Raw genomic sequence first — 27,049 nt, forward strand, 5'->3', positions numbered from 1 at the left:
CAGCTCACACATGGACTTGTCCAGATACGGTAGATTCCTTAAGAGAGATGAAGCCAACCCCGGGTATCCAGGGGTGAAGGGTGGATCATGGGTGAGCATCTCCTCTGCTGCCACTCTGCATGTGAGGGGAGGAGGTCGGTGTCCAGCACTGGTGTGAGGGCTTGCTCCTGGGCCCTACAGATTGCTGACCCTTCCAGCGTGGTGGTGGCAAGGGGACAGGTCTGTCTGGAGTTCAGGGACGGCTCTTTGTTGGGGTGGTGCTTTCTATAACCATACGGAGTCCTCATCCCCTCCACGTCCTGTCTTGCCTGCTCTTTCTGCACTACAGGGTTGGGCAGTTGTCATTTTAGCCAGCTTGTTAGCCAGCCCAGCTCCCTCCTCTTTCAGAGCCTTGACCACAACAACGTGGCCCTCTCTCAGTAGGCTGTTCTGCACCAGTGGAGCTGGGGTGGACTCATCCCTCTGTCTGGCATCCCTTTCTCTGCCACTCACCAGGTCTAACCCTGACGTCCTTTACGTGCCCACCAAACACTTAGGAACAAGTTGGGGTGGCTCCCTAGGAGACCCAAACTAGGGGAATTTCTTCTCCCCACCCCTAGATCCTGCTGGACTCCATCCAGAGCGTGTAGGCATGGCATTGCTTTCAGAGAAGGTTTCAAGTCTAACAAGCCAGCTTCCCATATCCCAAGGGTCTTTCCAATACTGTAACTGCTAAAACCACTGTGGAAAGTCCCTGACAGAGAGCCAAGGTTTACTTGAGTATAGGTCACAACGAATTGGGAGTCGGATCTCCACTGCTGAGTAAAAAGCTTTTGTTTTGCTGTGACTTACGGTAAGATATGGTCTTTCTGTCATCTGTTTGGGGTTTTTTTTTTGCATTTAACCCAGCTGACAATGACCATCTCCTTGGGCTGAGGGGGCAAACTGCCATGGTCACCTGTAACCCCTTCAACATCACTCCCATGTTAGATTTAAGGCCACTGTTGACCGAGGCAGGCAGATGAGACCGTTGCCATCTCCAAAGCACTGGAGAGGAGAGGTCTGGACCAAGGCTGGCTTATCTTCCACACAGGTCACCAGCTTGCAGGTTCTTGCATGGTCCAAGCCGGGGCTCTGGCAATAGAGCACAGTCACTGTGAGCCCTGAACCGGGTTATAAACCCCATGGATTTTATCGGACATGCAGGAAAGAGGAGATCTTCCAGTGGGTCTTTCATATTATGATGGTCTTCCGTATCATATGAAAGACTTATTCACTGCAGAAAGAAAACACCAGAGAAATGGCCAAGAGCTTTGACGTTTCCATTATTAGTATTATTGTTGTTGTTGTTCAGAGCTGGTTTCTGATTGTAACAAATGAGATGGACTCTCCCTTCTCATGGCTGGTTTTATTTTTCTGGCTGGCACTCAGTTCAAGTAGACTTAGCAATGGGGGCTCGTAATTTGTGGGGGTCTTCTGAACCTGGTGGGCACAGAGATGCCTTTTTTTATTGTGGTTCCTGGAGCTGGTACTAGTCCAGCTGGGCAGGGTTGGGGCCAGACTGCTCTGTTGTTTGGAGATTGTTGGACCTGTAACGAACTCCTGCCAGGCTGAGAGGCATTGGGTCATCTGGGTTCAGAGACACGGGTTTGGGATGTGCAAGGAGGGTCGGTGGAAAGGGCGAGGGTGGCTTACCTTGCAGTTCCGAAGGTTGGCTGGGTGTTTGGTGGCCGAGGGGACAAAGCTGGTGGCAGAGGGGAGCCCTGCAGCACTAGAGGGCACTGTGGCCTCGCTGCATGGCCCCGAAACACGGCGTGGTGCAGCTGAAACAAGAGGCTTTTTCCAAAGGCTTTTTCCAAGCAGAAACTTCCCTCTGTGCTGGCTGCATCTTGCACCCTCCTGTGCCAGATCGTGCTGCTCTCCATCCCGCTGTGCCCACCTCGGGCTTGGGGTGCACGTCCAGCATGGGGGACCCTGGAGAGGAAAGGCGTTTCTCTGCACCGGGGGCTGAATTTGCTTAGCACTGTGCATCGTCGTGAGCCTCAAAGCAGATGGAGGCCCTGAGCAGAGCGACGTTAGAACTGGAGGTGACTGTGAACACCCCCTCATTGTTGCCTTGTCCAAGCACCACAACCCTGAGGGCAGCTGGTGCCTAGGGGTTAGACATGCCCCACAGCCCAGGTCTCCCTCACGTGCATCGTGACACCTCCCCGACTCCCCTTGGGAATCCCACTTTTGCAAATGTAACCCTCAACTCTGCGTATTTGCTATGGGTTGCTCCGGCAAGGGTCAGTCCGAAGGGATGCTCCTCACACCAAGGAGCGGTGCCAGATGTGCTGAGGGGTCCTGCCTTTCTCCAGAAGATGCTGCTGCCCCATCAAATGTAGGATTTTCCTCTTTGAACACCCACGTTTCCATTTGTCCATCTGTCCCTGTCCCCCGTCTAGCCTGTTGTCCCCACCCCACTTTTAAGGACATGCTAATCTCAGCAGGAGGGAGATGAAGACCGTGGTGGTGTCCACTGCTGGACTCTGTTCCTTAGACCCCAGTTTACCAGGCACTGGTTTGTGCTACAAAAAAAGGATGAATAATGGGATTTTGGCTGTTTTGCAGCTTTTCCTTGGGCCAGGTTGATGGAGGCGTAGACACGAAGCAGCTGAGTGGCAGGACTAGGCTGGACTTACCAATAGGAGGTGGTGGGGTTTGGGTTCATGGTCAGGGTCTGCAAGGAGATGAGAGAAGAGAATGGGAGAGCTGGAGGGGTAGTTCCTGGGAGGACGATGAAGGAAGACCCTCTATTTTGCTTTTAAGGAGTTCACAAGTAGCTTTAGAGCAGAGAACTGCAGTTTTCTGTGGAATTAACTGACCCGGGTACGAAGACTTGTACTGGGGTATAAATAACAACCTGATAGGCATTTGGGGCTCAAAAATGTCACCACACTGAACTCTGGCTTAAAGACACCAGAGAACAGCACAGGCTTTTCTCAGCCTCAGAGCTGACTTCCCTTTCAAAAAGGTTTGCTTTTGTGCAGCTATATCATACCCAAAGCAAGCCAGAAAGGTTTTGTTTTGATTTTTTCCCAGTCCTTTCTATAGACTGGAACACTCAACCGCCCTAAATCCTGCCTGAATTTTAACTTCAGAATAGTGTTACATCTTTTTCTCCCTTGTTTTCCCAGAGGATTCATTAGAAACCTGAGAGAGCTTTTGCTACACTCCCTTGAATTTGCTGAATATTTTCCTGAAGCCGGTTGTGGAGTAATGATTAAGTTAAAAGAAGTTATTAAAAATAGCAGAGGAAAAAAATGCAGATTTCTAAAGATCCCAAATAAAAACTCCATGTCTCTCTGGTCAAGCAGCTATTTCTGCTGGCTTGGCTATTTCCACATCCTAATCCCCTTCCCCGCTCTCTGTGAAAGACCTGAATTTTTAATAAAATAAGGGGAAGGAAGGAATTTTCTCTCTAAAAAAAAAGTAGACATACCGCAGGACCAGAGAAGAGAGACGTGCATACATCCCCGTTGGCAGAGGGACCTACAGAGCCCAGAAACACGTTGCGCTCTCAAAATCCTGCTAATGGGGGATGTCCTTGTCCCTTGCCTGACAAAATATGAAGTTAATGTTTCCTGTCACATTAAAAAATTTCTTCTTAACCAGAAGATGCTTCCCCCTGCCTTTCTGCTGCCTTTCCTCTGATGTTATGGAAATAGAAACCGATACAATAAATGAGACCAGAAGTTCTTAAAATGCGAATTTCCTGCCCGGAGGCAGCAGGTAAGTGAATGCCGTCCAGCTTGGGGAGATGTATATATAGCTATGGGTGTAAATATAGGTATTTAGTGGCAGGATAAGTGTTTATTGGAATCCAAGATGGTTTAGTTAAAGATTGTCCTTTAAGTGGGAAATTTATTACTGCACACGACGCCTGGATGTCTCTTCCGCAGGGAAAATAAAGACAGTCTATGAAGGGAATTAAATGATGTCCTTGCCTGCAGTAGCAGACCGAGCTCTACAACCCCGAGGTCCTTTCTAGTCCCGCATTCGTATTGTCCCTCATTTTATGATGTTAAAAATACATTTGGGGTTTGTTTGGGTTTTTTGAAGATACTCCACGAACTTCTCTGATGGCTCTAAAAATGGCAAGCGCTTGGCTGTATGTCGGTGAAACTCTGTGCTGTCCCCAAAATGCCTTTGCTGGATGGTGGTGTTGAAGGATTTAATCGGGGCTAATAGAAATAGCGAGAGGAATGTGGTCTCCACACCTTCAGCCACACGATGCTCCCCCAGTGTCCATGTCTCCCAGGGTTATTCTACTCTGCCCTTCACCTGCTGGTACCACTGTGGAGAAACTCCTCATTGTTGGCTTGCTTTCTTTTTAATTCTTTTTTTTTTTTTTTTTAATTCCTGTAATGTATGAGCAGAGAAACCACTGGAGAATGATAAAGCTTCATTTCTTCCTGCTTTTGTGACACGCTTGATTATTTCGTTTCTCATTGTATATTCTTTTGAGGCGCCTTGTCCGAACGGAAAGAAAATATGTATGCGTATAGGGGCCGTTTGTTTCCCCTTCGCTGGGCAAAATAAGCCCCCTTGGCTGGGCAAAATAAGCAGGTGTCACGTAAGATACTTCTTTAAGTATCTAAAATACAAGAATTGCTTCTGCTTGCTGGTGCTGCAGAGGGAACTGCCGACACTTACTCCATCATGTGCCTGTGAGCAACATTATTCGATAAAGCTGGTGGGTTGCATATGCCTTCGTTTGGCCAGCCTTCCTCTTGGGGCTACGAATAAATACAATATAAAAATATGTGTTCCTCAAGTGTGGCTTGCTGCACCTTTACTAGATAAGAATGAAAAGGTTTGGGGTCAGTAGTTGGATGGATATGGTTTGAAGGAACAATGGGAGAAATGACATGCCCTGTCCTGTTGTCTGATGGTCGCTCTGCAATGATAGTCTGGACCAAAGCCAGTTTTTAAGAGTCAAATATGAAGAACAAATTTGCATTTGTTGTAATTTAAAAGAAAACATGAGTCCAGGATGATCCGGAATCTCCAGGTTTCCAGCCTGGTGAAGGTCCTGCAGCTGGACCTCCTGCAGATGCAGTGCCCAGTCAGCTACGGCTGTTGAGCCCATGGTCAATGACAGCTTGGTTTTCCAAAAGCAGAGGGCTGGGGTGGGCTTGTTTTAAAGCTTTCTTCTCATTTGTGTTGGTCCCATCCACATCGCTGGATCCATGGAGCTTGTTCAGCCCCGCAGCTCAGTTCCATGGTACCTCCGGTGAGGACAGCACTGGGACATATTGAGGAACTTCAGAGTTGCCTGTGGTTGTACAGCCAGCTCAACCTAAAGGCTATGGAGAACCAGAGAGGACCTGGGGGCTAGGCAGGTGACCATGGATTATGGTTGGGCTTGTAGATGCAACCAGCGTGCCAAAAAATCATCTCTTTGCATGCAAACGTTGATCTGGAAGCCCGGCAACGAGTTTCAGTACCTGGATTGCCGGGGCAAAGTTTCCACTAACAGACTTACGCTTTATTTTGCTTTCGGTGCGTATCAGCCCCTGCTTAAGTCCCTCAAGGCTTTGGGAGCCGGTGTGGTCCCCGTGCTCGCCGTGGCGTCGCTGCCTGGCGGCGGCAGCATCCCAGCAAAACAGGTCACCGCCCCGATGGGCAGAAAGGCGAAGAGTCAAACTCATACTACAATGGTGTTTCAGACAGAAAGAGCAAAGAGGGTAAAAAAATACCCTGACCATTGGTGTGAGAGTGGCCACCTTGTCGTACAGTCACAATATTGTTTTTCTATTAACTTTTTTTTTTACGGTTGGCTTAACAATTAAAAGGCTGCGCTGCACTTTGGTTTTTCCAGTCTGCTGCATCGTGTGACCCTGGTGACTCCGAGTTAAACCTCATTATATAATGGCGGGGTGTTTTTTTGGAAAACCTCCATTTAATCCTTTTGGAGCAGAATTTGCTGGTTTTGTTTTCTTTCACATCGTCGTCTCGCTTCCCCCCCGCCTACCCCTTCCCCAGCGGGCGCATGCTGGAGGCGTCAGTCTGGGAGCAGGGTCCTTTCTTCCTTTCTTTTTTTTTTTCCCCCCAAATCTGCAGAGAAAGAAAAAAAAAAGGTTTATTTTCGTTTGCTTGGGTTACAGTGCCTTTCCCCGCCGTCGGGGGGAAGGACTACGTGATGTGCAGCAGGTATTTTGTGAATGGAGCACAACCCTGTGACTCCCTGTCGCTTGACCGAAGGGGGAGGCAGGGGAAAGAGAAAGAAAAAAAAAAACCACAACAAAACAAAAAACCACCACCCAGTGACTCCATCTGACTCGTTTTGGCTGGAAAACTTTTTCAGCGCCGTGATTCTTAAGCCAGGAGGAAGCTTTCTTCTGGCCCAAGAACAATAAAGGGGTCAGCAGCCTGATCCTCCCTCCTACACCCTCTTCCTTCCATTGTGAGGGGTCTGTGCAAATATTCCAGGCTGCTTCTGCTGGGGCCTGAGGGACCTCAGCAGCACATGTGACATTAAAGAGAGACTCTGCGACCTCAGTAATCCTGAGCTGCAAAAAGAAAAAAAGAAAGAAAAAACAAAATGAAGTCTCCAAGGTGCTCTCTTTCTCCTATAGCCTTGCGCTTGGAGAAGGTACCGATGGGTATTTCTCACGGTGGGGTAAACCTGTCCCCTTACTGTGCCTAGGTACTCCTCCACGATGCCATGGCAGCATCTTCCTCAGCGTCTGCTCAGCAAATGGCCAAATCCCCACGGCGGGGGGATGACCCCTCCTGTCTCATCAGCCCTTGACCTCCTCCGTTTCTCTGGTTGTCCAAGATGGGGAATTTCTGCTGGTCTCATAGTGCATGTGCAAAGCCTGTGTGCTGGTGGTGTATGGTCTCCAGAAATGGTCTCCAGAAAGGATGGGGTTGAAGGAGGCACAGCTACTTGCCATGTTGTGCTTGCTCCAGGGATTGACCACCATCTGGCAGCACCCAGGTTTTCAAGTCAGCACCTTTAATGACGTGCCTGCTACTCCTCAGATGCGTATCACAGACCATGAAGGTCTGAGCCAGCAATCCCTGGAATAAAAGGTCTTTGGAGAAGTGCTATGGGGCCTGACCCACAGCAGTGTGCCCACGAGTCCTGTCCATCATTAAGGCAGCCTGCATGTCTCTGTTGGGGGAGGTTGTACCCAACTCGGATGGCAGCTGTGGTTTCTGTGATACTTCTTGTGAATCCAGAGTAGTCGCAAAACTTGCAGACCACGCTGAGTTCTGCCACCGTGAATGGTGACACTTTTTCTAGGTGGCATTTAGTATCTGCCAGGCTAGATACCGCCTACCTTCCCCAAGGAGAAGGTGGGACCTGTGGCCTTCTGTGAGAAGGCAGGTTCAATGCTGTAAGCCGTATTGTGCACTGAAGACCTGATTCATTTGCCAGAGGGAGAGTGGATGATGCTCAGCAAATTGTAAGAACCCACCTCTTTTTTTTTTTACACAATAATCAGCTAATAGCATGTGTGACCTCCTCTCGCTGTGTTCCAGCTTGTTGGACCTTGGCACCAAGCAGTCGCATGAATCATGATGGTGATTTTGCCGTAAGGCAGTTCCTGTCGTTATTATCTCCTTGCTGTGTCGATAACGTTTTGGTGGTGATGGTCAGGATTTCCTCGCACTACAGAGCTTTCCTGAAGACCAGCTCTGCGAGCGGTGGAGGAAGTAGCCGTTACGAGATTGCTCCTGGCTGCTGAGAACTGGGTGGCTGACTTCAAACGTACGTGCGACCTGACATGATCCGAAGAGCACCGCGGCAGCTCTTCTGTCCCCCCATCCACTTTGTTGGTGCAGGCGGGTGGGAGCTCCTCTTCTTCTGCAAGTGCTCCGAGGGCTGAAGCAAGTCCAGACCTGGCTATAGAAAACTATCAGAGACCAAAACCCTGGCAAGGGAGTTGAGGGGGATAATGGTCCCGTGTCTTACTTGAAATCCCGAGGTCATGGTTGGAACACTCATGACCAGGGAGAAATTCAGGGTCTCACACCCACCTGTCTGGTAGTGCCACAGTGTGGGGTCCACACACACTGCGGGGGTCCTTTAGATGAAAGGAAAACTATTTTTAGTCCAATTTATAAATGCTTCGGCAAACAGATATGTTATATGAATTATTTTTTTTTCCAAATGCCTGTGTTTGAAGGTAAAAGCAAGCAAGCTGCGAGTTCTTCTTTCAGCCTTGGTATTATGCTGCTTTTCTCCTGGTACTGGAGGAGCTTTCTGATCCTTACATACAGCACTTAGCTCCAGGGTTTCGGTGGTGTTTCCAAGCAGCGTAGCACGCAGGTAATAAATGATAATTACAGAAGCTGTGTTGACCTTGGTGGAGGACAGGTGAAGTGTGACAGACTTCCAAGATACAGCTGCTCTTCCTTGTCTAGAAGAGGAAATAGTGCCCAGCTGCCCATGGCCAGTGAGGCCACAAAAATCCATCGCAAGTAGCTCCAAGGGTTGCAAGTGTACATAAGGCTGGGAACCTGCTGCATTAGAGGTGGAGCTCCTTGACTACTTGACCATCCTGCCATTCCTGTCTGAAGTGGAAGCAGATCGCCTTGTTTGGCTTCGTATTGCCATGTCTTTTCATGCTGTGATTTGCATACAAGACAGGACTTGAATTTATTCTGCGAGTCTTCAACTTCTAGAAGTTATTGATTCAGGAAGGGCAAGGCTGCAGTGCAGCAGCTGATGGCCATGCCCTTCTTCTGGGAGGTCTAAGGTAGCTTTCCTGACATGAGGTTGGATCGAAAGAGGTGTTTTGGCTGCGCAGAAGTCTTTCTGCCTGTGTTGCAGCAAAAATTTATGATCTAGTGATCGCCTAGAGTTGTTTGCAGTTTGGATGGAGTAATCCAGGCTTCTTTCACAGGTGCTTTTCCAAAGGTACTTGATTATTTAGTGCCATTGCCATGCATAGCATAGGCAAATCAGATGTTCATGCCCTGGTGGGAAGGACCGACTGTTCAGGAGCAGATGATAATGCAGCAGAGGATGGTTAGAAGTGAGTTGGATGGGGACGGGTAAGGGATAGGAATGGGACTTGGTGATGTTCCATTAGTCCACTGTCAAGTCTGGGCAAGTTGCTGCCGCTTGATGAGAGCAGTCCTGTTTCTGGAGAAATCAACAGCAAATCTGAATCATCTGTGTCCAGGTTTCCAATCTTTGGCTCATCTGTTTTGTCTGTATCTTCCAAGTCTTGCCTGTGCTGCCTGTTTGGAGTGGTTGCCTCTCCGTGCTGAGGGCTTTGTCTCTGCGAGACTTGCACACGTGCCCACAGCCACCGAGGTCCTAGCATGGGTAGATGCAATTGAAATAAAGTTTAAAAGCTCATATGAAAGGGCATGGAAGGCAAAAAAAAAAGTCATGCAGGTGATCTCCAGCCCTTTATAAGCTGTGTGGCCTCTTGGGTCCAGAGGAGGGCCACAAAAATGATGGAACACCTCTCCAATGAGGACAGGCTGAGAAAGCTGAGGTTCATCAGCCTGGAGAGGAGCAGGCGCTGGGGAGACCTCATTGCAGCCTGCCAGGGCTGAAAGGGGCTGAGGAGAAAGATGGGGACAGGCTTTTTAGCAGGGCCTGTTGCCGTAGGACAAGGGGTGACGGTTTTAAACTAAAAGAGGGCAGATTCAGACTAGATCTATGGAAGAAATATTTCACAGTGAGGGTGGTGAAACCCTGGCCCAGGTTGCCCAGGGAGGTGGTGGATGCCCCATCCCTGGAAACATCCCAGGTCAGGCTGGATGGGGCTCTGAGCACCCTGATCTAGGGTGTCCCTGCTCACGGCAGGGGGGTGGGACTAGATGGCCTTGAAAGGTCCCTTCCAACACAAACCATTCTGTGATTCTATGATTGGAAGATTCCCCGTTGGGTGCTGCACTTTGCTACAGGGGAGAGTATGGTGGTTTCATGAATTTTGTGTCGCCACGTGTCTCTTCTTCCCCTGCATGTCCACCAAAAGGCTTTTCGGATCTTAACACGTGCAGAACGCCACATCCAGGGGCCAGGTTCAAGGAGGCTCCTGCCCTGGGAGATGAGGACTGTGGTAGCTGGGGGTTTCTGCTGGAGCTTTAAGGAGTCTCTCTGGGTTGGGAGCCATGTACAATAGGAACAGTCATCAGCCTCATCTTACGTGCGCCTTGTCTCACTGGTTAGGATCGTTTCCCCCGTGGAAACCGTCAAGAATTTCCGTTATTTCCTTTCCTGAGGCTTTGTTTGGGTGGGGATTTCTGGAAGGTATTTCACAGGCAGGTATAATTAAAGAAAGACATGCTTTGCCTGGAGGCTAGACAAGGTTTCTTTAAAGCCAAGCCTTTAGCGTGGTGGTAAAACAGAAACCGTTTGTTGCCTGGTCCGATGGAGTGGAGGTTGGGGAAAGGGGGGAGCTAATCAGCTGGGAATCATCCCAGTTAAATGCTGCACACCAGGGTTAAGGCCCTTATCCAGCAAATCCTTGAAATATGTGCTTAATTTTAAGTCCCCCTGACTTCAATCTGTTTACTTTTGTGCTTAACTTTAAGCATGTGCCTAAGTGCTCGGCTGGCTGAGGGCCAAGGCAAATAGTAGACTTAGGAGCAGATTCGCATAAAGTAAGTGCTTTTACGGGACTGAAGTCCCCTGGGACAGCGGATGCTCTAGCAGGTCTGGGATGATGGAAGGGGACAGTGCTGCATATCCCAGCTCTGTCAAGTTATTCAGCATCGGGTACCACGGACCTGGGGACGTGCTGGCCTTACAGGGAGCATCTTAACAGTGTAGTCTCTAAACAGGTACCTTAATTTCAGTGTCTTAATTTTGCTGTTGTGAAGGCATCAGCCTCACCCGTAGCCTTGTATAAACCACAAACACAGTCTTGGAAAACAAATATAATCTTTTTCCTCTTAACTGAGAGAAGGGAACCCTTTAGTGGGGGAAAATAGCCTTGATTTTATCATCAGAAGAGGAAGGAGAGCGGATTATATGACCTGACTAATAAATCTTCATAGGAATTTGCATGGCTGCATTAACACTTACAACAAAAAGGACTCCTCTATTAGCACAAGCTTTTATAATGGCTTTATCTTCTTCTTTCCTGTTCCAAGCTAATTCCTGAAAGCCTTCTTTTAATCCCCCTTTTGCTCATCCAGCCTGGACTTCTTAGAATGGCAAAGGGTTATTTTTCTTTATTTTTAATCTATGAATGACAACGCTTGAAGCTAATAATTGTAGCCGTGGCACTCACGAAAATGAAAAGCCACCATCAGAAAGCAAGATCTGTGTTTTTTGAAAACGCCACTACCAGGGGTTAAGGGAAATCTGCAGCTGGAACAAATACAGCGCTCGTCTAACTTCCTCAATAACTCTGCTGGGGGAGCAGGCAGTTGCCAGACGAAGGAAGCGTGGTTAGCCATCGAGTCTTTGAATGCAGCTCCATTTCCCCCTCAAACCCATGGAATTTATATTAACCTCCAGCTTTTCTTAGCTGGTGGGAATTTTTTTTTTTTTTTTTTTTTTTTGCATGAGGAAGAGCCTTGCTTCTGTTGCTTTGGTTTGTCAGAAGAGCTGAGGAGACTGTTCTGCTCCTCGCGACGCATTCTTGCTGGCGAAAGGCCATGGATGTTAACTGAATAATTTTGGGCGTTGATAAGGAGAGAAAGGCTGAGGCTGCCAAGCGCAGAGACGCGGGCGTTTGAGGACTTGGTTTCGGGAAGGGCAGGCTTGAGCCATCCCAACTCTCTGGGTTGTCTCCGATCCCAGCAGAGATAAAGGCAGGAGGAAGGACCCCAAGCGCCTTTAGCATCTTGTACGCGGCTGTAACTATATACAGTGGGCAAAGACCAATATGCCGGCAAGAATGTCTAAAACCGCTGTAACACTAAGGTGCTTGGCTACCTAATTTAGGGCTGTAGGGAGACTCACAGGAGTGCTACCCAGGTGAGCATGGAGTGTAGCGTAAGAGACCTTGTTTTGCGTCCCGGGGTTGCCATAGGGTCCCTACGTGGCTTCAGAGCCACCGTGAAGGCATAGCATCTGTAGGATGAGTATGGCTGCGGTGCTGACAGTGGCGGGCGGGGATCCTGGCCTGAGAAGGGAGCTGGCTGAACGGACGTGGGGGATGTGCTGCTTGCCAAAATTCCCGTCTCTCCTTGGTAGCGAGCAGTTTGATGGCCGCTTCCAAGTTGCTCATAAAGCAGTGCAGCTGTGGTTTTCCTGTCGTGCCCCTTTCTGCTCGTTGGTCATACCGCTCTTGGTGACCGCTGTCTCAGACCCTTCCCAGCTTTTGGACCTGAGCCTGTCACATGAGCATGATCCTGCCAGCAAGAAGAGCACCGAGGAAAGTAGAAAGGAGCTAAAAAAGCCCTAGCAAGGAGGGGCAACATGACCTGAGACATCCCGGTACGCAAGGTCTTTGGTTCTAGTTGCTTGGCACATGAAAATATCCAGGAGTTGGATTGTTTTGTTGAGTTTTGGTGCTGATTCTTCTTTGTCCCTGCTTGGTTCTGATGAAACACCTGAAGGTACATCCTCTTGGGCAACGTGAAATGAATTGAAGGGGCTTCACCCAGCTCCTGGCAGTCATCACAAAAGCAGCCATAACTCATGCTTTTACTGTCAGGAAAGCTGGTGTTTGATACCTGTGTCTCTTTGGAGTTGTTGTGGTTGAGGTTCAGCCTTTACAAGATGCAGGAGAGCAGATACAGCTGTCTTGCTGCCTGTCCTGTAGCAACTTTGGATAAAAAACAGTTTTTCAGGAATTTATTTTCGTTGACATGGCAGATCTATTTCCAAATGTCACATTTGGAGACTGCTGTAAAGCAGCTGCAAACATGCTTTTCTTACTCGTCCTCATTTTACTGTTCAAAGTAGCCCATGGCTCCCAGAGGTCTGCAAAGCACTAGTGGAAAACCACCAGCATAATTAATATATGACCTGATATGATTGATACTCTGTGGCAAGTGCGTAATGTTTTCTGTGCTTGTCCCTGCATTACAACCCATTACAGCAGGAGGAATCTTAGTCCTCAATGGGTAAAAGGAAAATCCTGGGAGGGAGCAGATGGACACTCAAGAAGCAGTTTCTTCTACCCAGGTACAAACTGCCAGTAACCTAGCAAGGAGAAAGTCAAGTCCTTGTGTTGCACAGCCCACACTCCTGCAAAGGAATGGGACTTTTCAAAGGGAAGAATGAGGCTTTTATGGGATTAAAATGGCGTTTTATGGGGCATTTTCCGAGCGAGGGTGGCTGCGACATGGGATCCTCACTTGCCCTCTCTGGGTTGAGCTAGACCAAGCAGGGACTTGAGAAAGGAGAAAAAACATTTCTTTGTGGTATAGTCCAGGGGAAAGTGCCTTGGCGGTGTCTTCAGCCAACTGTAAACAGGAATACCTGTTGTGTGAAAATGTTTCCAGCTCAACACGAGGGGCTTGGAGAAGGAAAGGACAGCGATATTCTCCACAGCTTGCTTCAGCCATGAAGGTCTATGAGAAAGGTCCACTGGTGGACCAAGAGAGGCTCCCACCACCATGACCGTATTAAAGTTGACGGCAAAATTCCCTTTTGCTTTGGTGGCACAGTGTATGGATCGCCGTGATCTGGATCATGGCAAAAAATGCTGGCTGATTTGTTAGCTATTGCCTGCGATCTTGGGGTGTTGCGAAACATCATGCACTTGGAAGGCGTCCAACAGGAAGTACCAAGGGCTGAGTGGTGAGGAAGTTCTCCTAGCACCTCTGGATCTACCCACGTTAAGAGAAAAGAGAAACCACCTCTTGTTTGTAAGATTACGAAGTTATCGCTCTGCAAAGTTTCATCGCTGTTGAACTGTCCCAACTCCTGGGAGCTTGCATGAGCTAGAGCTCCTATGAGCTAAAACCCTGGTCCACCGAAAAGGTGAAGATTTGTGGGAGCCTGGTTCTGGGGGATTGCACAAATGCACATGGAAAATACGCAATCTTTTGTTAATAATAAGGGTGAAATGAAAATATAGTTGGATACGACCCTTACCTCCCACTGAGAGCGATGCTGAGGTTCGAGGTGAGCACACCCAGCCAGAGGAGGCTGCACCGACACTGGGGATAGCACAAAGCTTCAACAGACCCTCCAGCTTAGAGGGTGACCTGGGCTCTGGTCTCAAACTCCCTGATGTCCTATGGGGCCTGTTTATAGGTCACGTTAAAAATTCATCAGGAAGGTCCCTATTCTGCCTGCAGGTCTCTTCCTTGTGACACTGTCCACCACGATGGGGAGGTGCTGAGGGTGGGTGGTGAATGAAGGGTCCTCCTGCCATCTCACCTGCCAGCTTCATCTCGGCTGGAGAGGCATGGTCAAATGGCACATCGAGGTGCACAAACTGGGGAGTGGTAGGCTTTGAAGGGGACAAGAGACGGGGAAAACTAGACTGGGGAACGTAAAAAATATAGAGGAAAAGTATACTTTAAAGAAATGCGAGGTCCCAGAGGGACTGAAATAGCTCGAATTGCAAATATTCCCATAGCAACCTCATAACACTCATAAGTCCCAGCTAAAGCAATTCTTCCCTCACCCCCAAAACTAGCGCAAGCCAAGGAAAGTGTAGGAAAAGCTTTTCAGAGCAGCGCAGCCCTTTCTCAAGATGAGCTTGGGCTACCTGGACAGACCGCAAACTGAATACCAGGTGTGGTGCCTCCTGGTTGCAAGTGATGTGCGTGGTGTTTATTCCCAGTATTAGCTCAAAAAGACTCCTTTTTCCAGGGAAAAGCAAACCCAGGTCACCAACACTATTTGTTTTAATGATTCTTTAAATATTCTGCATTTAAGGACTCCAAGCAATGGTGTGGTTATATCTGTATTTACTGCATAAATGTATTTATTTGTGGATGGGATGCTTTACTGCTGACAGTAAGGTTTGTTTTTAAGCCTGACCGGGGTAGAGGAAATACATACAAATAAACAATAAACCTAAACAACACTAAAATAACATCAGTTAAAACAATTACAGTTACTTCCACTTGTGAAGTATTGTTCCCATTTTGCTATAACATGGGAAAAAACTCCGTTTCCTAAGTCGGCTTGTAACTGATTTTGGATTTGCGGATTCTTGTAACAAAAGGGGATTTCTTTTGTCTGTTATTTATACTCTTCCTATGGCACCGTGAGTCCGTGTCGGTGTGTCTGGAGCACCCTGTTTCAATGCAGCAGCGAGGGGAGCCTGCAGCAGCGTTTCCAGCCTGTCCCCATTTCGGCGGCTTAGCCGGGGCTCGGTGGCACTGGTTGGGCTTTTCCTGCCTGCGCCTGCCCATCCTGGCCGCACTGATGTGCACGGGTGTGTTTGCAGAGGCAGTTCCTCCTAGGAGACTTTGTCCTGGATTTTAAAGTTTTATTATCTCTGAATTATGTATAATTCAGGAGCTATGGGGCTGAGAGTTAAAAATAGACCCTGGAAAATTCGCTGTCAGTAATCAGCAGAAGGCACTGAGGAAGGTTCGGGGTATGTTTCACTTGGGATGCTTTACCTAATTATTCTAATGCTTTAATTGCATTTGCATCCTTGACCCCGCACGGGGAGTTTCACGCTGGGTTATTCTGCCATTCTCTGTGTCTTTTGTTTCATTCCAGAGCTGGCTGCAGTGGGATGAGGTGGGACAGCTTAGCTGTCCCAGGTATTTCATATATATGAAATACCAGGTATTTCACACCACCAAGTATTTAATGCCATTTTAAATGCTGTCTTCCCTCCAGCTGGGTGTCCGCTCCCTGCGATAGCAAACGCCAAGGAAAGGTGGCAGGAAGATGAGGGTGTAAATGATACTTCTTTGAGTCTGGGACCGCATGTGTAGAGTCTGTAATTCGTTAAAACGCCCACCATTTTCATGAGAGGGAACGTATAGATCAGCGTTAATGCTCAGCAAGTGGGCATCCAGGAGGTTGCATCCTTGGGACGACGTGGGAGGGCAGAGCCCTATGGCGAATAGTGTGAGTGTTTTTAATGATAACTAAGAGTGGTGTTTAGCTGTGACAGTCCTGATCACTGTCACAGCCGTCGCTCCTCTGTGCTCCCACCTTTTTTTTCCGAAAGTCTCCACCAAGGCATGCGTGCTGCAGCTACGCATTCAGCCTTTGCTGGCAACGTGTGATTTATGGTGCGCTCCCCAAAGATGCATTTAATCAGGAAATCCTCCAAACTGGGACGTGTCCCAAGAAACAACTTCCTATGCCTCCTCTTTTGAGGCATGTTGCGCCATGCCATGATTCATCGGGCGAGCACATCCTACTGTCAAGGTCCCACAGAGCATCCCTCCTCTGCTGTGGGACTTGTCGGATCTGTGGTGACAAAGCTGGAGGAGTTTTGTTCTTTTTCTGGCTCCTGAGTGGCTGGAAACTAAGTCCTCTTTGCCAACCCTATAGTTTAATAGAGCCTTGGCTCCAATGATGGAGGTTGAAGAAAGCATCCTTGGAGGTGGCCAGGACCCATGTGTGCTATGTTTGCGGGTGAGGAGTGATGGGAGACCCACAACTGTGAAGCGCTCTAAGAATTTACCTGCCTTTTATAATGGGTGAGGAGTATTTTGGAAAATGGTTGCACTTTCTATTCCATTGATGTTGAGCACCGACTGATTCTTATTCAGAAACAACTATTATTATAAGCACCTTCCAGGAAAAATGAATAGCTTGCAGTTTGAAGGAACAGATTTATCACTTAAATTTTAAGAGAAGAAATCATTTCCAGGCAGCTTCCTGACATTGTTTGGTATTCATCCATGGCTTCCAAAGCAGGTCAAGGCTTTGGTTTGTGCCTCAGCCCTCTTCTTTCAAGAGGTAAAAAATTCCCCTTGTGTAAGAGAGGAGAGTGGGTGGCAGACCAGTGCTGTGGGAGTTCTTGGAAGGGGAATAGGCAACAGCAAGTGGCCTCCAAGGAGGTGGCTCTGCTGGAAGTGCCCACAGGACTTAGGTGTGTTGATAAATGCTGGCCTTGGGTGGGTAGAGGTGATGGGGATGATGCCGGTGGGGACGTAGCAACGCCTTTGCCATGTTTTTCGTGTGCAGTTGGATGGCTGGGATGGTTGTAATGAGTACTGGCACGTTCAACCCCACAGGCACCACGAGTGTGAGACCAGCACAATAAAAGTTAAATATATCTGCAGCTCTGTGCTGTCCCGGACTTTCCTGCCACGGATAATCCATCCCATAGGCAGATGAAAGCCTTGTCACGGGCTGTTGCAATTCACGGGGTTGGTTTCTGTGGATCATTTCTGTAACCACAATATATTTATTTTTCCAACCTTGGTATTTCTGTTGTTGGCTTTGCACAGGCAGATGGGGCATCTTTGGGGCTGCCATGAACCCAGCCCCACCTCGCCCTTCCCACCTCCCCAGAAAATAAATCCCACCCTGAACTTTGTGTGCAATAAAACTGAACAAAACTCCCAGTGCCTACCTCAGGCCTAATAACCTGTTTGTTCACTTCAGGCCTGCTGCAACCATTTGTTTAAGATAAGCAAGGGTGGAGATCTTTCTTGAGGGCACAAAAGGCTCTTGAGATAAAGCTGTGCGGGCAGACTGATCCTGCGATATGGCCGAATCATTTCTTTTCCTTCTCTGATCACCCCAGCACTGGGTTTTTCCATCAGTCTGGTTGCTTTTCCCAACCTTTTGTTTGCTCTTGGGGTTTCAGTGTTTCTGTTTGGCCTTCGGGCATCTTTGCCTGCTTGACCATCACGGGCTGGAAGTGTTTCTGCTGCATGGGGAGCGTCTGCAGAAGAGGCTGAATGAGTGGATATGAGTGAAGAGAGTCACTTTGTGGGGTGAGGTTTCACATCTGAAAGTCAGGCTGCATTAGACATGAAGACCACAGGGATGAAGCAATGAACCCTAACCTCTCATAGTCGCTAGAGTCTTTGTGAAACGCCCATGAATTTGGCCACCCCAGGCAACAGTTGCACTTGAGATGCAGAAAAGCAGAGGGGAAGGAAGGAAAGTGTAACTTGGTCCCAAATAGGACCATCCCTGTTGTTGTGAGATGCTGAAGGAATCGCTGGGGTTTGCTGCTACAGGGTGGTCACAGAAGGACCAGCAGCAGCAACCCCCCTGCCTTGTTTCTGCTTAGCTCCTGGTGGTTTGCCCTGTGATTTACCATCACCAGTAAAACACGCAAAGCTGCTGCCTCCTTCCCGCTTCTTCAGCTGATGCTGCTGCAGAGGAGGCATGAGAAAAACGATGGCAAAGCTCCTGCTCATAGCAGGGTAGCTGTAAAACCAACCATTTCCCTCCTCTGGTCCTTCCCCTCTTCCTCGTGTCTCTCCTAGGCCAGTAGCCCACAGGTTAGTGGGCCGAGATGTGGGGTGGGATGGCTCAGGAGAGCGATGTTGCTGGGGATGGGCAGGTATAGGTGCAGGGCAAGGCAGAGGCTCTTGGGTTGCTGCAGATTGCCAACAAGATCTTGAAAGCTTTTTGTTTGTTCTTTCATTAAACTTTGGTGTAAATGGGTCTGGGGCAGCGGAGAGGCAGCTGCCAGCTTTCTGGATTCCCACAGGCAGGTGCACGGGGCTGAGGGTTGGGCAGACACCTTCACTGGGAAGGTAAAGCACAAAAAGAGTACGCGTGGTCGTCAGACCTGCTCCCTTCTGCCGTCTGTTTGCAGCAATTTCGGTAGATGACAGATTTGCCTTGGCATATGCTAGCTGGGCATATGACAGTCGTCTAAGCTTGCCAGACATCACCTTCCTTTCTCCAAGAGCCACTGTCCCCAAAACATCTAAAACTGAGTGTGCCCATCACAACATAGCTGATCTCTAGGGGGCTGTCCCAGAGAACAGACTAGTCCTGAACGTCCCTTCTTCTCCAGAGCTGTTGGCCTTTCTTGCTAGAGCGTGTGTTTATGATTTAAACTTGACTTTCATGTACGTGCATTAGAAGTCCCATGGGGTTCTCAGGTTCTGCTCCAAGCTTCCCACCATGTAAACCGCAGAGTGTTTAGCTCCAAAATTGAAAATGACCCCTATTAGCCATCTTTCCTGAGACCATGGGCTCCTTGTTCTTTGCTTTTCCCACACCCCTCACTTCCAGGACCAGCAACACTGGAATGTTGGTTACATTCTCCTCCAACCACCTGCAAATAAATATCAAAATAAAACCAATGTGGGAGGGAGACCACATGTGATTTTGCTGTCCATTAAGAAGTTGCAAACCTGCCTAGAAAAAACATGAGCACCTGGGCTTGATGGTGTCTTCTGGCCCAAGCAGGAGCAAAAAACATCCCTCTTGTCTCGGTCTTCTTGTAGACCTATTGCGGAGCAGAGGCTGGTCTTCTGCCTTGCAAGACATTTCCCTTTGGCTCTGTTCAGGGATTTCAGCTTCATAAAGAGTGTGTCTGCTGCAAAATGGAAGAGCTGCATTTCAGCTGTACATTGTCCTCAGCAAGCCAGCTCTATTGAAGGCACTTCCATTGCCGTCCTGCATGACCCGTAGTGGGGAGCAGCCTCCAGACAAACCCAAAAGCTGTGTCATCAAGGCGCTCACCTTGCCCTTGGGACTCTAGCTCATCCCCAGCCACGCAGCACCCTCGGTCTTCTCCAGCCACTCCAGCCTTCTTGCAAGTTGCTGATATTTCCTTTTACATCAGCTTGCTGCACAAAAAAAGTCAACTTTTCTCCCTTCCAAATTTAGCTCTGTTTAGGCAGCAAAATAGACAAGAGTAGGGATCGGTGACTGTTTTTTTCCAAAACACTGTCTCGTGACTAGGACTAAGGAAGGGAACTGCTCAGCTGGAGAAAGGAGATACTTGATTTTCCTAATGGGGACACAAAGTTCTCCTCTGTTCAGGCCCAGGCAGTGTCCAGGAGTGCTCCTTGGATTAGGAGCCTTATTCCCGTGTAATTAATCCATCTCTCACCCCAATGCTGTCTGCTGCTGGTGGGCAGAGGGATGCTCTGAAAGGAGGACATGCAGCAGTGCACCACCGTACGTATGGTTTCTGGTCGGAAAGAGCAGAAAGGCAGCTCCTGAGACCTTAATGAAGGCTTTGCGTTGAGGAAATCTGTGCTTTAGGTTCTTCTGTTCCACAGAGAGAGTTTCATTTTTCCAGGTAATTGTATTTGCACATGTGTCTGCAATGCAGCTTAAATTCTTAAAAATACCCCAAGCTTTAGCATCCTGTGGTAGTACAACATTTGGAAACAGCCTGACTGAGTATTCTACTGTTTTTAGCCTGATTTCTTAAATTAGCACAGCTGATGTGATTGGGCTCTGTGTGTCTGCTCCCTCCCTTCCTTTTCTCATTCGGTTTCGTACCTTTGGCCAGTTCCAAACAAATTTTCAGAGGAATGGAGTTCTTGGAGATATTAAGCTCCTCCTCAGCATTCATTGAAAATCAGTGATTGGGAAAATAAGTGATGAGGAAGGCTCAAACCACAACCCTTAGTAATGAAGAAGGTTCAGTATGATTCTAAGCTATTAGACATCAAAGATGCCACACAGAATTAACCATGAGGTGTTTGACCACAGGAGAAGCCCAAGTCAGACCTGGTTAACTAGGTGATAACCCATACACAGCCCCAGGAGAGCAGGTTTCCAGCTTTCCCTACTCGCAAACTACCTCTTATTAATCAAAGATGGGCTATGTTTGAGCGGTGAGATGACAACTAGGGAGCATGAGGAGAGTTCTTTCTGGTGCTGGGTGCAGGGACATGAGCAGAGGACCACAGAACAACGTGCAATGCTGAGCAGATCCTCGCTGGATGAGCAGATCTGCAGGGAAGCTAAGGCAACTTCATGTAACGATGGCCCTTGAACCATTGCTATCAGAGATCATGCAGGATGCTGTGGCTCGTGTGGCACCTCTGGGTGTTAAGGGTGTTTTAGTGGGAGAGAAGGATAATTTGGTCATCGAGAGGGGGTACTACTTTTGAACATGCTTTCTAATGCCTGTGTTAAACCGTGTGATCATGGTGCATCTGATTTTCTCTGGAAGAGTTAAAAGTGAAGAAAGTTAAAAGGGAAACCACCTTCTCAGGAAGCACGCTTCAAGACTGCACCCAAAGCAAGGTTCCAATGGGGATGTGCAAGTCAGCAGCAGGACTTACCCAAGGGCTTGGTGACTTCTTCATTGCTTGAAGTCTCAAAGAGTGAAGGTCTCTGAAATGAAAGGTTCCAGCTGCCGTGGGAACTGTAGGGTTGCTGCAGTAGCAGTTTCTCCAGGCTCTTTGCAGAAGGCCAGGATGGATGGTCACGATAAACCCTGTTGGTCTTGGACACAGGGATGCCTTCTCTGGCCTGCAAACCTCAATCCATTAGCATCCCCAGCAACCTTTCTCCTCCATTACATCTTCCACCAGAGGAACTCAAAATATTATCTCAATAACTGCTACTAAAATTAACTGTCATTTTTAAGGCTCTTCATGCAGAGAGAGAGGGACTTTTTTTGAAGTCAGTGTGTTATGTTGTCATGCCAATGTGACAAAGCTGCTGCTCGATGAGACGCATTCCCATGCAGCCCTTGCCCTTGCCCAGGCTGCTCCCTCGTGGCCCCTCACGCGTGGTGATTCACCAGCAGCGCCTGGAGCTCCGAGGCTGAGATAGATTGCGATGGAAATAAAAGGAGCGACTTTTACAGGGCTTTTATTGCCAGCCGGGGAAGTACAATACTGCGTAAATAGAATTCATTATGGTTATGACAGCTCTGTGGTCCCTGGAAAATAAATAACACTTTGCACTTACATAGTGCCTTTTGTCCAGGAACCTCAGAGCTCTTTGCTCACATTAACAAAGCCTCACTATGCCCTTAGTAGGATGGCAAATACAGCATCCCCCTTATCAGATGAACATGTCAAATCGGAGAGTCGGCACCTTCAGTGGAGAGAGGACAAGACAGCAGCTTGAGTTACACACAGCTCTTCCACTGGCTTGGCTTGGACAAATCATTTAACATCCTTGTCATCTCAGTTTTTTCCAGTAAGGTGGATGCCACCCGTCCCTTCCCCAGCGGTGGCATGGGTTGACTAGCTCACGGAGGGTAGGCTCAGCGAGGTGCTCATGACGTGGTTGTTGACTTGCTAACGGCATGGGGGCACAGCCCCAACAGACCTGCCAGCTGTGGCTCGTGTTCCTTACTCCAGTATCCTCAAAATGCTAATGAGCATCATCTCTTTACAGACATCTTTACAGCTGGGTTTTAGGTAAATATAGAAACACAAAGGAAACAACCCAATGAAAAGTGGATGGTTTAGGTGCAGCAGCGTCAGCAGTGTCCTGTGTGGTGTGGGTAAATTCCCTATAGATGGTGTATATGGGGATCCACCTATACATGGTGCAGTTATTTGCCCTGTGTGGTTTCTCCCATATAGAAATTGCAGATAACGTCATTCCCTGCTCATTGCAACGGCCCTGAGAGGGTACAAGAAGTCTGTGGATTTCCAGACCTGCTTTGATAGGGTCTGAGATGTTGCAAGGATGTTTGGATGCGAACTGTTTCTTTTATAAGGCTCACAAGTTGAGTGTACAGCTCTGTCTCGCTCTGACCCCTTCCATATCCATGCCTCCTGTTTCTTGGAACTGATCGTTGCTTTTCCCTCTGTTTTACAGGGTTACCATCCGTTGCCTCATGAAGCTGAAATCGCACACACCAAAAAACTGTTCAGAAGGAGGAGAAACGACCGGAGGTAGGTGAAACCTCTCTTTAATGCTTTTTTTAATCTTCTCTTCCTCGTTGCATATCCTCACCACCCCTGTCTCATGGAGTGTCTTTGGACAATATTGCTATTTAATAGCTGCTGGCATTGGTTTAATGCATAAACCTTTATTTGAGCACTAACGTCCTGAAAATGCAGACTCTGTCCATCCCCCTGGTTTGTCTTTTAAATCTGGGGTATGTCCTGTACTACTCCAGGAGTATCTTACGGACCTCCTCTTCCCCTTACATTTATTCCAGCAGAGCCAGATCCCCCCACTTTATAGAAGAGGCAGCTGGCAAGTTACTATCTGCAAAAGCTTTGCGTCCTTGCAACTTGCATCCTCTCTTTCAATTGAAAAGCAAAATTCGCTGACTTTCAGGGTCTCCTGCAACGTGGGTGTGGTTGAGAGGGGTTTGCAGCAAGACTCCAATGCCTGTCTGCCTGAAGGAGGGGATGTGCTAAATAGGCAGCTGAGTTCCTGTGGCATTGGTGATTTCAGTCCATTGAGTTAATTTAATTGGGTCAATTGGATATTTAATTGTGTAAATTGCATATTTAATTACAAGAGAGCATCTAGAGTCCTTGATAGGAATTGTGACTATGGTTAAATATGAAAATAAGTGGGGAAAAAGGGAGTTAGTTGCACATGCAGCTTTATTTCTGCCGGTGTGTTCTGCTATGGCTCAGACAACACGACCAGGGCAATAGAGCTTTGCAAGGTTAATGTTACTGAACAGGAGAAAAAGTGGCCAATTTTTTCTCCTAGAGTGATCTGAAGTCCATGTCTGAGCTCTGATGCCTCACGGGGGGATTTTCGGGGGAGTCCTACAGACACTTGTAACAGTAGTTGGAGTGTGTCCTCAAATCTCCCCATCACTTACTGACTTGTGAACAGCCGTGATGCAGTTAACTCTGTGCATGGTTTGGTTTTCCCAGATTTTACTGAGTGACCAAAAAACAGCTGAAAAGAGTTTGCTCAGGCATCCTAGAAGCATTCTTCTGTGGGCAGGGTGGTTTTGTCAGCAGCAAACTCTGTTTTCTCTCCTCTTTGGGGCTCTGTCCTTTTTTCCTGTAGGCAATTTTTAAGGCAATTTAGTCTTGTGATTTAGGGAAAAAAAAGGTCTTGTTTCAGCTGGGTTGCAGCCCTGTGAACACCAAAACATGGTTAAAACCAAGCTGAAGTCTGCCTTTGTTGCAAGAGCGAGCTGGGTGGGCTTTCTCGCAGCTGGGCTCCCCAAGAAATCACAGCAGAGGCTGGCTCGTCCTGCTCCCATCCCGGCTCACTGAGCAGGTCTTCCTCTGCCATCCAAAGAGTGCATGATGCTGCTGGAGAGGAGACCTGCAGAGCCAAAGGGTCTCCTGCCTGAAGGCCCATGGGCAAAGCTGCGCTGGACCAGAGCCATGGAACTGCGTGTTGGTTCTTTCCTCCCACCCAAAAAACCATACGGTCCGAGGGATCACACCAGACATCTATTTCTTTTTCTTTCTGGTCCCTTCAGATAAGTCGTCAGCAGACAGAAGCATTCAGCCCCCCAGGGCATCCCTGCCTCCCACACAGAAGGCAAGGAGAGATAGCAAAGGAAACTGCCGTGGGCTGAGGTTGGAAGATCACGGGGTGAGATACAGCCCAGACCAAGTAGCACTGGGATAATATCCCGGGAGGAGAGACAGAAGCCTTAAAACCCAGTCGATATGGCATCATGCGGGAGGAGACACGGGACTGTTTCAGCCCTAAGCAGTCACAAATGAAATAAAATGGAAAGAGCAGAGGGGATGCAGTCCTGCCTGAATCCTCCACAGCCATCCATGGTGGTGTCCAAGCTTAGACAGAAAAACATAATTATTTTAGTTGCAAAAAGCTAAGAAGCTGAGCTTGAGGGAATGAACCGAAACAAAACAACAGTCTCTTAAATAATTATTTAAGCTGAAAAGGCATGGTCCCATCCCCTAGACTTCAGCTGGGGACCCCAGCAGCCCCCCTCTCCCCATGCCACATGGTTTGATGCTGGGGGTTTTCAGGGTCCCCTTGCCTCTGCGGTGCTTTTGGGACTAGGAGGGGAGTTTTAGTCCTTCTAGTGCTGTTTGAGATGTCACCAGAGAGCACTTGCTCTTCAAAATTGATTTCTAGCAGTAAGTGAGGTCTCAGAATGATTATTTTATGAGAAAAACATGGTAGAAATAGGGGGGAAAAAAGGGAATAGAAAAAAAACCCCAAAACAGACTGTATTGGAGCACAAATAGATTACAAAGCTGTTCACGCTTTATTGCAGTGCTATTATCTTAATGTCCCAGGCATCATTCTGGGGGAGAAAAGCTTCATTTCAGAGCCACACAGGTGACATAAACATCCCTCAGGATGAGATTTTATGGCCAGCAAAACAGTTGCGAGTTATGAGCTTTTTGTTTTAAACCCCATCTGGATACCAAAAGACTCAAAATTGCAAGACCGTGGGTGGGGCATCGGAGGCAGCGAGGCTTGGGAGAGGCTGAGCAGGGCCGTTTGGTGGTGTGTGGGTTGGGAGGGGGGTTAGGAAGCAACTGGATGTCTGGACCCAAGGGAAGAAGAGCTGGTTTCTTAGAAAGGAGTTGGTAGCAGCCAAAGATGGAAGTAGGGCTGACATGGAGTAGATTTGCAAGAAGAAAAGAGGTTGTCCTGCTCTGTTGGTTAGAAGAAGGTGTGGCCCCCAAAGCCCTGGCACAGTTGGGTCTGGTTTTCATCTAGCAGCTTTTCCCCTTCTCCTGAAGGTGGTGAGCACTTGGCACTAAGCAGCACCCCAGACCCCACAATGCCTGTCCATGGTGCACCATCTCTCCCTGCCCAGGACCTGCCTCATACATGAAGGATGACATCCCAGTGACCATGGTGTGCATCCTCCTGTCATGTGCAGGAGTCACTGCTCACAAGTGGACATCCAACTTGGGTCGAGGAGTCACCCCCCAGGCTGACCTCGGCACGATGCACGGGTCCAGCTGGCCTTGCCTGGTTGTAGCTGACCTTCGGGTTGGCTGCTACTTCGTATAACACAGCTATTATAAAAGAGCTGATAAAGCACATTGGTACCCAGAAATCTGACTATTTTTTTCCCGCTGGTCTTACAAATGATACCAGTTCCCTCTGAGAGCACATGTGGGCTCCTCTCCCCTCCCCGACGGTGACATTCAGAAGGGGCCATGTCTTGGGCTAGCGAAGCACCTTTTGTTTCTCATGCAAAACGACGCTGACATCCGGCCGTGCTATAAATAGCGCCCGTCCACGCTTCCTTCCCGTCACCTTTCCTCGGGAAATGCTGTCACCGCGTTGCGGAGGAGCACGGCTCACCTACCCTGAGGTCTCTGCTGTGCACCTTTCGCTCTCCTGGGGAGAAGCGACCCTATGGGCATGCAGCCATAGCTCTCTCCTTGCACATACAATACGTTTTTCTGTTCCACAAGTCATTTTTCCATGGGATGCATGTTTTATTTGTTGCATAAGATAGAAACGAAGAGTGAATTAGAGGTGTCGTTAAAACAGGCTTTGACTTTCCCAGTTAAGGACCACTGTGGGTCTGTTGAACACATTTTTGGTAAGAGTGATCAACACTGGAGCCACATCTGGTGGAGGGATTGGTTGTAAAAGCCTACAGGAGGTGGGGAGGTCCTTGCCGCAAAGAGCTTATAATCAGGGCAGGAGACCAGTGAAAGGTATTGCCCTCCCCACCTCACCCTGCAGAAATCCCACACCTGGTGTTTTCTCTGTTGGTTTAGATGCAAGAGAGGTAACTCCTGATGAGGGTGAGGGAGGGCATCACCGCTTGATGGGATTGTGGAAAGAGAGCAGCAGAGGCAGTTTTTTTCATAGATGTCCATGTGAGCAAGTGTTAAACACCAATGAGGGTTTTATTGTCCCAAATGCTAATCTGCTGTTCGCTGCCACAAAAGACCCACCCTACCTAGATATCAGCAAAGGCAACTTGGTTCAATTTCCCGTAGGCAACCACCTCTAGGGAAGGAGGGACTTTCCCTGGGCGGTTGCAGGACCTCTCCTGCGCTTCTCTCCTGCAAGCAGTCAAGAGAAAAATAATACTCTGGGAGAGGGGGCACAACGGACCTATTTCTCAAGTCCTCTCCTCCGACTCTTCCCAACCCAGTGCATCTCTGTTAGCAGAGCACAAGCTGTGCTGGGATATGGTCTCCTTAGGCAGGTGGGCTCTGAGTTTGGCCCCCTGTTTTTCAAAAAGTTCCCAAAAATTCCATTTCTTAAGTATCTATTGAAGCATTGCAAGTCAACTTGATGCTGCACAGGGTTTCTCCACTTCCCATGGCATTCTGGTATGATGTGTTTTGGGATGGAGTGTCCGGCTGGCCAAACCCCATGGCCTGGAAATGCATACCCAGAGGCTTACACCAGCCCTTGTAGGTGTGGTGAGAAATGTTGCCT

At 48.4% G+C, this 27,049-nt stretch overlaps 1 protein-coding gene across 1 annotated transcript in view; it reads left to right on the plus strand.

The window, feature by feature from the left end:
- Positions 1–27,049, plus strand: part of CTIF (CBP80/20-dependent translation initiation factor) — a 113,392-nt gene that overhangs the window by 29,191 nt on the left and 57,152 nt on the right. The window contains 1 exon segment of the mRNA XM_010286437.1: positions 22,544–22,620. Coding sequence (XP_010284739.1) covers positions 22,544–22,620 — 77 coding nt within the window.

The sequence above is a fragment of the Phaethon lepturus genome, unplaced genomic scaffold, assembly GCF_000687285.1.
Source record: "Phaethon lepturus isolate BGI_N335 unplaced genomic scaffold, ASM68728v1 scaffold17194, whole genome shotgun sequence".
Taxonomy (NCBI): domain Eukaryota; kingdom Metazoa; phylum Chordata; class Aves; order Phaethontiformes; family Phaethontidae; genus Phaethon; species Phaethon lepturus.